We start from the raw sequence: 10,690 nt of genomic DNA, 5'->3' as shown, positions 1-10,690 counted from the left end.
AAACTTAATGGATGAGAGAGAGGTGCCATCAACAAATTAGTATAAGTCCTGGCCCCGTAGATAGGCAGAGGTTTGAACTTTCCATAGAAGGTAGTTTTCAGTAGTTAGCTTGGTAGAGAGGACATTAGAGAAAGAAGGAAAGGAAGGGTTGGGTGAAGAGGAAGACGCGGCCATGGATCTATGTGGACAGTTTGTCAAATAGCTCTGATACCATATCAGAGTAGCTAACACTTGATAAAAAATAATTCTTCTCTCTTGATATAAATGAGCAATACAGTGTTCTATATATAGGCCTTCACAAGTAACAATATACAACAGAGAGTAACCGCACCTACAGCATAGAGTAACAACCAAATATTCCTATAGTACATTCTAGAAATGGAAAGAAGAAAGTTAGTGCTGTGTGTCACCATGTGTCTGCTGGAAGGATGAGCTGCAATCCGTGGCATGATCAGTAAGGCTAATACCGGCATCACCCATGAAAGTTACTGGGTGGGTCAATGTGCGAGGGATTAACATGTGAGAAAAGACTGTTTATTTCAAGAACCCAGCTTATAATGGGTGTGATGTATTGTCAAGGTGAGGAGATGTTTTGGCTGGTTGGTGTTGGAGGCCAAAGTTCTCAGTTCTTGGTCTTGGCTATCCATCCGAGGGATTTTTGAGGTGAGGCGTCGAAGAAGAGCTTCCAGTCGCAGTCATGTATCTTGGTTTCTCTTTCTTTGTTCTTGTGGTGGTGCGGTGTGGGTATAGTACACTCTGTGGGATGTGAATCTAAAGGATGGTTTTTTTTTCTTGTTTCGTGTGGATTTTTTTTATTTCATTTTTTTTGCTTGTTGGGTTTTTGTTCTCCATTTTTCTTTCTGATGTGAATCTGCTTGTTGGATTTTTGTTCGTCGGTATGGACCATTTTTTGTTGGGTTTTCCAATTGCTTGGATGTGAAATTTATTGTTCATTCTTCTGGGTATGCTTAGTTTTTAGTGGCATCCTCTTTCTCTTCTCTTTGTGGGATGTGAATCTGGAGGAATTTGAAAATTCTTTCCTATCTTGTTGTTCTTCGATTCAAAACCTGTGTTGATTCTTTTTTTTTTTTTTCATTTTTCTGCTTGTTGGATTTTTCTTTTCCATTTTTTGTTTGTTGGATGTGAATCTACCTGTTGGATTTCTGTTCGTCAGTATGGACCAAAGTTTTTTGGCTCGGGCAGTTGCTTGGATGTGAAATTTTTCTTTCCTTCATCCAATTATGCTTGACTTTTTTGCTTCATCCCAATCATGGATTCCAAGGAGAAGCGGCTCAATGAGGTGGGTTACGAGCAAGAACTCCGAAGAGAAATGGTTATTCTTTGTTCGATATTTCCTGCTACTTTGATTTTGGTTTCTCTCCACAATATTCTTATATCATCGTATATATGTTCTTCTTCCTCATTGTTTAATTATATGATATCCTCTACTTTTTCTTACTGATGAGGATTGTTTATTTATTTATTTATTTTCTTTATCGTTTAATTTGATGCAGACTTTGATCAAAACACTTGCAATATCATTTTTGACGATGACCCTTTTTACAGGTATTACTCCACTGCATGGTTCAAACCTTCAATATGCAAGTCCTGCAAGTCTTGTGTGGGGTTGGGTGGTAGTATAATTCTTCACCTAGTTTGTTGGATTTGTGATGGCTGAGATCTGTTCCTCCTTCTTGGTTTGTACCTTTCCATCTTCCCATGTTTTTTTCTTATCATTAATAATATCATTATTGATCCTCTTATGATCTAGTTTTTGCAATTGAATATATTTATACTGGACTTTTGAAAACCATGTAAAGTTCTAATGAACATGACCTTTTTTTTTTTAATGGATCTAATGAACATGACCTGGTTTCGACTGAAACCTGTGAAGTTAAATAGCTTTCCTATCTTCCTTACAAGAGCATAGTTGTACAAGATATGATCTAAACTGAGCAAAAAATAACCCTTTTGCTTTTATTACACTGGCTACTGGCTAGCATTTTACAAGAAACGTGCTTATGGAATGGAACTGAAGAGTGGTGATCGATTTTCAGAGCCCTAAACAACCTATGAAAGTTTTACCTCGTCTTTGAAAATAATGATGGCAATTAAACCATTTGTTCTTTTTTAGCTCGTTAATATCTCAGATTCTCAACCTAATGTCTATCCTGGTCACAGTCACCATCAAACATAGAGGCAACCAATTCCTTGTTAAGGGCTTTGAAATTTGAATGCTTCTTGCTAAGGTTTTATGTCACCGACACTCTTGCTTGTATATAAATTGGCTACTGGTGTTTTTACTTTTGGGTTGCTCATTTAGCTGGCACTATATGGGGTCCGTTTTCATTGTGGTGTTACGCTTGGCTCGCGACCATAGGGCTCATTGCAGGCATAGGCACACATGCACTTTCTTATCATTATCTTAGGGAATTCATTTTTTTATTTACTTATTATTGTTATGGTAAACTGCATTAAGATTTTGACTTTTTTTCTTTTTAACTTGTTGGAATGCTTATGCAGGATCACAAACGCTGCAGAGCATCATTTTATTATGCAATGGAACAAATAAGGATGGACGATATCTTACTCCAAAGTGGTTATTCTTATGCATGTACATAGGCCTGACTATTATTTGGGCATTTCTCAACACTTTTGCATTAGAAGTGATTGCCTTCATCGACATAATCTCAATATGGTCGCAGGTATATTAGCTAGATAGGCTTGCTTTTATGCCTGTTACTGTCTTTTTCGTGAGTACAATGTTTAATCCCTTTCGCATCAACAGCTTCTAAATGCTTGTTCTTTTTCTCCCTTTTTCCTAACAACTCAAATGGACCATTACACATATTCCTTTGCCTACTTTTTATGGTATAATATTGTAGTGGTAATTTTTAAGTTTTGCAAGAGATGAATATAATTGAGAAGCAATTATGTGACATTCTGTCTGCAATGCACGAAAACAATGCAGTAATTAGAATTTTAATAAATATCATTCCATTTTATCGCACAATAGTTTAGCTAAATACATCCTCTAAAATAGAGACATTACTAGAAGGAGAAAAAGAAAAAGGAAAGAAATATGAAATAATCAAAGTGGAAAAATGGCTATAAGCCAAAGTGATAAGGCACTTAAAGTTTGTGTATGGAGAAACTATAATTGCCTTATCTTCATTTTTATATTAAAAAATTCCAGGAATTAGTGATGATTCTTAGTTGTAACGTATGCCAGTCATCACCGATCAATCAAAGCCTATTGCAGTGGTCTATATATGTAGAACACATCCTCAGTCCTTCAGTTGGCATGACTTTAAGACTCTCTGTTTCGTTTTTTAAGATGGGAAGAAATAGAGTCTTTGAGTTATCTGGAATGGGAATAGTTTTAAGTCTAAATTTATTTTCTAGGATTTTATTTTCCAACTGTCTTCAATGTGGCGAAGTTAAACATGACTGATGTATGGAGTTATAAATGAGAAACTCTGGTCTTATAGATGTCTCTTCTTCTCATTCCTTTCAGTATTCCTACAAAGGAATCACATCAAACTTAAAATGAGATCATAAGAATTCTTAAACAAAAAGGTGCAAACAAGCCTTACCTGCTGAACCTAGTCCTCAATCCCATCCAATCATATGAATTCTCTCTCTCTCTCTCTCTCTGGTTTGGGAAGGTGGATACTTCTAGCAAGTCTGATCTAAAGATGTTACCTGAAAGAGTTCTTTAGGTTCAGCAGGTCGTATCCTCCTGCCATCAATGTTTTTATTTTATAATACATTAATTTGCTTGTAAAGGATGATGTTCTTAAAGAGGTGAAGCAGAAGATTGATGTTGGGTCTGTGAAGCCTGAGGTAAGATTCTTTTAGTCTCTTATGCTGGTTTTGATTTGCAGTCAGTTTAGTCATACGTACGAAGCAGGAACTGTTTGCAGAAGTCATCTGTGCCAAGTCTTCCAAGTGCTGCATTTATATTTGTTCACCATACTTTATATTTTCTATATTTATATGCTCCCAAATCTTTAATGACCATACTTAAACTCCAAATTCATTTCATGCAGGAACATTTACCGTATCTCCAACACATCGCTACATTATGTTCAGAAAAAGAATGGATAATGCAGCTATATGCAGAGGTGGATCAACTCAAGAAGCAGCACCGCAAAAGATTCAACGTTCTCTCAATAAATGCCGTGAATGAAGACACCACTTGACCTTTACATGCATAACCCCTAAAACTTTGTAACCACCATCTGAATGACCGAGAAAACAATTCCATGATATTTTGTTGTTTAAGGAAGAAACTGTAATTTGAATTCCCAACAAACATGATATATTTCTCAAACTTGCTTAAACTAATTGTTTGTTTAAACTTATCACGGTTTGGCTTAATGGTTTATAACTTGAGTGAGATTATTATCCTTCTTTAGCCTATTATTACTTTTTTTATAAAACTAAAGAGAGTAGCAAATGAATCAAAGATTGCAAAGGACAAGGGAGATTAGGAGATTGCAAAATACTTGATTCTTTAAGAGTTTAATATCATTCACTACTCTCTCTTTTATGTGTGCAAATAATCATCAAGACTTTCTTTTATATGCAACTTTCATGGTCGTTTGTTATGCTAATCAATTCATATGCACAACATGAATCAATTCATATGCACAATAATATTTACAACGTGGACATCTACCAAATGTATATATTTACAACACTTTTCCTTGAATGATCATACACAAAAAATATGTTTCGTTAAAACCTTATTAAAGAAAACTCAGTAAAAAAAAAACTAGTGACGAAGGAAAAAGAGTATAATATTCTAATTTGTCTTTGAATACTTTATGATTGCCTCATTAAAACCTTGTCAAGGAAATCTAGTGAGATAAAATCTTAGCGAAAGAAAAAGAATTCAATCAATATAAGTTTTCAAGACATTTACTCACCCTTGAAAAGTGTATGACAATAAGTCCTTGTGTTGATGCATCTCAATATGCTAACTATTTAAATGATGTAGCTGGTAATGTTTTGGTGAATAGATTCGCCATATTATTTTAAGATCTTTTTAATAATAAATTCACTACTATTCTGAAGTTGTACTCTTCTAGAGTTTCTGTGTATAACATAGTTTTGACGAAATACTCATTGTTCTTGTAGAGCTGTTTAGGCCAAACAAGCGTTGCATGATATTCACTGTTCTTCTGGAGCTGTTTAGGCCAGACAAGCATTGCGAGATATTCACTGTTCTTTTGGAGCTGTTTAGGCTAGACAAACATTACGAGATATTCACTTTTCTTCTGGAGCTATTTAGGCCATACAAGCATTACGAGATATTCATTGTTCTTTTGAAGTTGTTTAGGCTAGACAAGCATTATGAAATAATCACTGTTCTTCTGAAACTGTTTAGACCAGACAAGCATTATGAGATATTCACTATTCTCTAGAGCTGTTTGGGCAAGACAAGCATCACAGGATATTCACTGTTATCTAAAGCTGTTTAGACGTTGTGAAAATTTTTGAAAAACTCTGGATTTTTATTTAAATGATCATCTTTTATTATAAAAAAACTCACTAGAGAAGGATATTCACGAGAGAAGAAATCCTCACATTATTTCTTGATCTTGTCTTTGTTTATCTATAATAATATTATGGCTGGAAAATTTCCTTTTACCAATATTCCAGATTTGAATCAAGAACTATTCGTGCCTTAGTATCCCATTTATTCTCTTGAGGATGTTAATCTTATGATAGGAGCATAAATTCATTTTTCTGGAATGACTGATTCTGATATTATTGCAAGATCAAGATTTTATATTACTTAATATTCTACCTTTATTACAACATGTCACGCTAACCACTAAAGAGCATGTTTATATTTTTCAACAACTTATTTTTAATTCAACTTGGTAAACGTGTCTCACACGCTGCCCACTACTATTATATATATATATATATATTGTATGAATTTTTTGTTGAAAAAAATCACCCAAGTATGCACCGTTCTCTTCATTGGATTATTAGGCACCCACGAGTGTGCAACATTTTTGCCCCAAAGTATTGTCAAAGAGAGAAAATAAAAAAGAAAGAAAGAACTTTAGGTGGTCCAACAACGTATTAGTACCACGTGAGCAAGAAATTTAATTATTTATAGGATTCTATAAGATCCTCAAATCTTAAAAGAAAATGATAAGGATCTCGTTCTAAATTATTTTATTTATTTTTAAAATTTAGTAATTAAAAAAATAATATTTAATAATATTATGAATTTTTTTTAAAAATGTTTAAAAATATTAAAAAAATAATATAAAACAAAAATAACACTAGCGGGATGAGCAATGGGATCTCCCAATGTGATCCCTAACATTGTCCAATCTTAAATCCTAGTACTGTCATTTCTAAAAACAAAATGGTGGCTCTCTGGTCATCACTGGTAGGGAGTTATCGCTAGTTAATTTTATGTTTTATTACATATATTTTTTAATATTATTTTTTAAAAAGATTATAATATTATTAAAAAATATTTAATTAACCATTAAATAAAAAAATATATAAGAGCTACCAGCTAACTCCAGTATATACGAAAAATATATTAATTCGAAAGTGACATTGATTTGTCAAATCAAAGCATCTGTAGTAAATAGAAAAATTTTAAATATAAGTCTATACATCACACATTATATTTTTTTATTTTTTATTTATTTTTTTTTTCTTTTATCAAACACTTAGTATATAGATAATAAGTAAAAAAATTTAATTAGTTTTAAAAAATAAACTCAAACAAAAATGATAAAAAAAAATATATATGATATAAGGTGTGTGAGTTTAATATAATATAAAGATGAAAAAGTAAGCATCAGTATAGAGATGAAAAAGTTGCGTGACACTTTTTTGAAAGTGGCCCCGACTCTGAGTGGTACTTCTCAACACTGTATGATAAGAAGTGAGTAATAGTGTTGAGATATGTCCAAATTGTCGTGACTAGTATTGATCAGCCCCCCCAGACTTGGTCCTGTCAATCCACCTCTTTTTTTGACTGTAATATACCACATGCTGATGACTTGACCATAAAAGCAATGAATGTTTTTTTGTTTTTTGTTTTTAAGATAAATGTATGTTGAATTATGCTGCAAAACGATAAATGTAGTTTGATGATGATGATGTTTGAAGAATTTGAAAGCTATAGAGTAGTCTTTTTCTTCATTCTATTTTCATATATATATATATATATGCCAATTATATTTATTAATATAGTTTAATTTAAATAGTTTTGTATATTAAATTATCAATTATTTTAATATAAATTATATAAAATTAAAATTCTATATACAATTATTTTTATTTATTTATTATATAATTTATTAATGTGATTTTTTAATATAAAATAATTATTTTAACTAATTATATCGTATATAAAGTATACTCAAAATTAGTAACTTATATTAAAATTAAAGAAATTTTCAAACAAATAAGAGGAGAACAATAGATGTACGTAACTGAACAATAGCTCACACATGCATGAATGTTTGCAACTTGGCACTGTACCTGTTGCTGAGAGCTGCAGAACCTTTCGGCTTTCAGGATGCCAAAAAGCTAGGATAATGCCAAGGAAAAGAAACAGATCTAGAAGTAAATTACTAAAACATCCACCCATCTAAAATTCCATCGTTCTACGTACACTCTTACTTATTATTAAAAAATTATTATTATTATTATTTTATATTTACTCAAAAAAAAAAAGAAAGAAAGAGAATACGACATTTAAATATTCTACTAATATAAATATTTCTTTTCTTTTTCAAAAAAAGTGTACATAACTTGTAGATATTATATTTCAAAAGTCATACAGTAAAGGGTGCAAGTTACGAAATATATATCCAATTAGATATTACGAACGACAAGGCCAGCATGACTAATGTGAACCAAAAAGGCACATTTTTGCTCACTTTCCTGATATATATTCAAATCAAGGGTGAAGAACAATTTCAAGCTAGGAAGCTTGGTTGAACACAAAAGATCGAGCTTCAACAATGACTCTTTATGCTATACTCTTGTGGATTGCTCTTCTGATATGTCTTCCTCTGCTACTGCTCATGGAAAAGAAGTTTGCAGCTCAAAGGCAAAACAAGCAGCTGCATCCACCACCAAGCCCTCCAAAGCTTCCCATTATAGGTAACTTGCATCAACTTAGTGAATTACGTCACCAATCTCTCTGGAAACTTTCCAAAAAGTATGGTCCTGTGATGCTAATTAAACTCGGTAGGATCTCAAATATTGTCATATCTTCTGCTGAGGCTGCCCGAGAGGTCTTAAAAGTTCATGATCTTGACTGTTGCAGCAGACCACCCTTAGACACCACTAGAAAATTCACATACAATTATCGAGACATGGCTTTTGGGCCTTATGGCCAATATTGGAGAGAGATAAGGAAAATATGTGTTCTTGAAGTTTTTAGTGTGAAGAGGGTGCAGTCATATCGAACCATTAGGGAAGAAGAAGTGGATATGCTTATCAATTCAATATGGAAGTCTTCTTCTTCTGCAACTTTTGTTGATCTCTCTGAGAAACTATTTGCTCTCACTGCAAATATAACTTTTAGAATTGCTTTTGGTAAGAGTTTTCGTGGGAGTGATTTAGATAATGAAAAGTTTCAAGAAGTTGTTCATGGTGTTGAAGCCATGATGGGGAGCTTCAATGCATCTGAGTACGTTCCATACGTGGGGTGGATTGTGGACAGGCTCTCTGGTAGACTTGAAAGGCTGGAAAGGATTTTCCATGAGTTAGATGATTTTTTCCAACAGGTGATTGATCTTCATCTCAAGCCCGAAAGAACAAAACCAGAGCATGAAGACATTATTGATGTGCTGTTGAAAATAGAGAGGGAGCAAACCGAGGTTGATGTTGCTCACTTCTCTAAAGAAAACATTAAGGCAGTCCTCTTGGTAATTGGTCTTGATTTGTTAATCCTTTATTTTTTAGTTCGTTTTTTCTTTCAAGTTCAATTCAACCATCTTTCAAGTTAAAAAATATTCTATTTCAACTTTTTATTCAGTGATTTACTTTGCCTTAAGTGAAAAGCACAAATATAAAAATTTTAAAATTTTAAAAAAATCTTAATATTTAACAAATTTTCAACTCTAGTAAAAAATTCTTACAATTTTACTACTAATTGTTACTTTTTTTACAACTATTTACAGATCATCTAAAATTATATCATCAACATCAAAACGTAATCTTAAGATATGTTTGTAGAATGAGATAAAATGAAAATTTTGTGAATAATATGTAGTAATAAGGTTTATGAATAACAATGAGATAGTTTGAGTTAAGTATTTTTTAGATTTTGAGAAAGAAGAAAGATAAAGTTGAATAAAAAATATTATAAAACTAAAATATTGTTAGAGTATAATTTTTTAATATATATTTTTTTGAAAATTGAAAAGGTTAGAATTAATTTTTTTTTTTTGAAAAAATTGTAATGATTAGTTTGAAAAAGTTGTAACGATTAATTTGATATTATTTGTGTTTTAGTGATGTTTGAGAAGAAAATAAGATATGATATGAGATGAAATGAGATAGGATGTGATGAGAATTATCTCCAAACATTCCCTTAATTCCATTTTTCAAACATCTTTCAAACAATTTATTTTGTTCAAATTTTCCAACTATCACAAAAGTCAATAAACAACGTCTCTAAAAAATTCTATCTTTAAATTCATTCCTCTTAACCAAATAAATCCACTTCCAATCTCTTCCCCCATGGCTTTTAATTCCATTTTCTCATTTTCAAGGTTTATATTTACGAATTAATTGAGGTTTTCATTTGCTAAATGCAATATTTTTTCTATCATCAGAATCTCTTCTTAGGTGGAGTCGACACTGGTGCAATTACCATGATATGGGCAATGGCAGAGCTTGTTAGGAGCCCAAAAGTAATGAAGCGAGCACAAGATGAAGTTAGAAAAATCGTTGGAAACAAAGGGAGAGTCATTGAAAGTGACACGGATCACCTTCCATACATCAAGATGATAATGAAAGAAACTTTCAGGTTGCACCCTCCAGCCCCTCTGCTTCTCCCAAGACAAACCATGGTACCCTTCCAGCTCAACGGTTATGACATTAACCCTCAATCAGTCATACAAGTTAATGCTTGGGCAATAGGACGAGATCCTCAATACTGGAAGAACCCAGAAGAGTTCATCCCAGAAAGGTTCATCGATAGCTCCATTGATTATAAAGGGCAAAACTTTGAGTTCTTGCCATTTGGAGCTGGCCGAAGAGGTTGTCCCGGGATATATATGGCAACATCAACCATTGAGCTTGCACTGGCGAATCTTTTGTATTGTTTCGATTGGAAATTGCCGCCTGGGATGAAGGAGGAAGATATTAACATGGAAGAGTCGTTTGGTCTTAGCCTTACTACCAGCAAGAAAACACCTCTTAATCTTGTGCCAGTCAAGTTGTTTTAGTGGCAAGTTGGCAATCAAATGATGACATGAGCTCGAAAGCAACCCTGAATAATGAATATCTTCTGAGGAATATCTAATTTCTTGTAATATATACTCCAGCTGCCAGCTACAATTAATATGCAAGACTAGAGCTATGAAATAAATGGCGGTTAATTAGTCTATACATGTTTGTTAGCAGAGATAATTGATTACTTCTCCTTCATGTGATATATCTTATATATACCCTCCATATACAT

General features: G+C 32.8%; 2 protein-coding genes across 12 annotated transcripts; both read left to right on the top strand.

Annotated features, from left to right (window-relative positions):
- The first annotated feature begins 308 nt into the window (after positions 1-308).
- Positions 309-4,367, top strand: LOC122314275. 11 transcript variants are annotated; one of them, XM_043129761.1, is made up of 6 exons: positions 309-663; positions 1,175-1,300; positions 1,515-1,566; positions 2,524-2,705; positions 3,790-3,846; positions 4,053-4,367. In XM_043129761.1, exons 2-6 carry the CDS (start codon positions 1,271-1,273, stop codon positions 4,203-4,205), a joined length of 474 nt encoding a protein of 157 aa, XP_042985695.1. In that variant the 5' UTR covers positions 309-663; positions 1,175-1,270; the 3' UTR covers positions 4,206-4,367. The 11 variants fall into 11 exon arrangements, 5 of the variants coding, with proteins under 5 accessions (XP_042985695.1, XP_042985694.1, XP_042985699.1 ...); XM_043129760.1 differs by having other exon boundaries at positions 1,175-1,333; XM_043129765.1 differs by having other exon boundaries at positions 311-663; positions 1,283-1,300.
- A 3,505-nt stretch (positions 4,368-7,872) lies between these two features.
- LOC122314150 (cytochrome P450 71B10-like) lies at positions 7,873-10,615 on the top strand. The gene is made up of 2 exons (XM_043129563.1): positions 7,873-8,927; positions 9,840-10,615. Exons 1-2 carry the CDS (start codon positions 8,016-8,018, stop codon positions 10,452-10,454), a joined length of 1,527 nt encoding a protein of 508 aa, XP_042985497.1. The 5' UTR covers positions 7,873-8,015; the 3' UTR covers positions 10,455-10,615.
- The last annotated feature ends 75 nt before the right edge of the window (positions 10,616-10,690 follow it).

Source organism: Carya illinoinensis, chromosome 6, assembly GCF_018687715.1.
Source record: "Carya illinoinensis cultivar Pawnee chromosome 6, C.illinoinensisPawnee_v1, whole genome shotgun sequence".
In the NCBI taxonomy this organism is placed as follows: Eukaryota; Viridiplantae; Streptophyta; class Magnoliopsida; order Fagales; family Juglandaceae; genus Carya; species Carya illinoinensis.
Note: the sequence above shows the minus strand (reverse complement) of the source record. Positions and strands in the feature narration are given on the sequence as shown.

What these genes read in the sequence shown, in the direction of transcription:
- LOC122314150 (XM_043129563.1), top strand. Translation starts at nt 8,016, where the DNA reads ATGACTCTTTATGCTATACTCTTGTGGATTGCTCTTCTGATATGTCTT. An exon ending in ACATTAAGGCAGTCCTCTTG is followed by an intron (nt 8,928 to 9,839) that starts GTAATTGGTCTT and finishes TTCTATCATCAG; the next exon opens with AATCTCTTCTTAGGTGGAGT.
- LOC122314275 (XM_043129760.1), top strand. Translation starts at nt 1,271, where the DNA reads ATGGATTCCAAGGAGAAGCGGCTCAATGAGGTGGGTTACGAGCAAGAA. An exon ending in AAGAACTCCGAAGAGAAATG is followed by an intron (nt 1,334 to 1,514) that starts GTTATTCTTTGT and finishes AATTTGATGCAG; the next exon opens with ACTTTGATCAAAACACTTGC. An exon ending in TAATCTCAATATGGTCGCAG is followed by an intron (nt 2,706 to 3,789) that starts GTATATTAGCTA and finishes TTGCTTGTAAAG; the next exon opens with GATGATGTTCTTAAAGAGGT.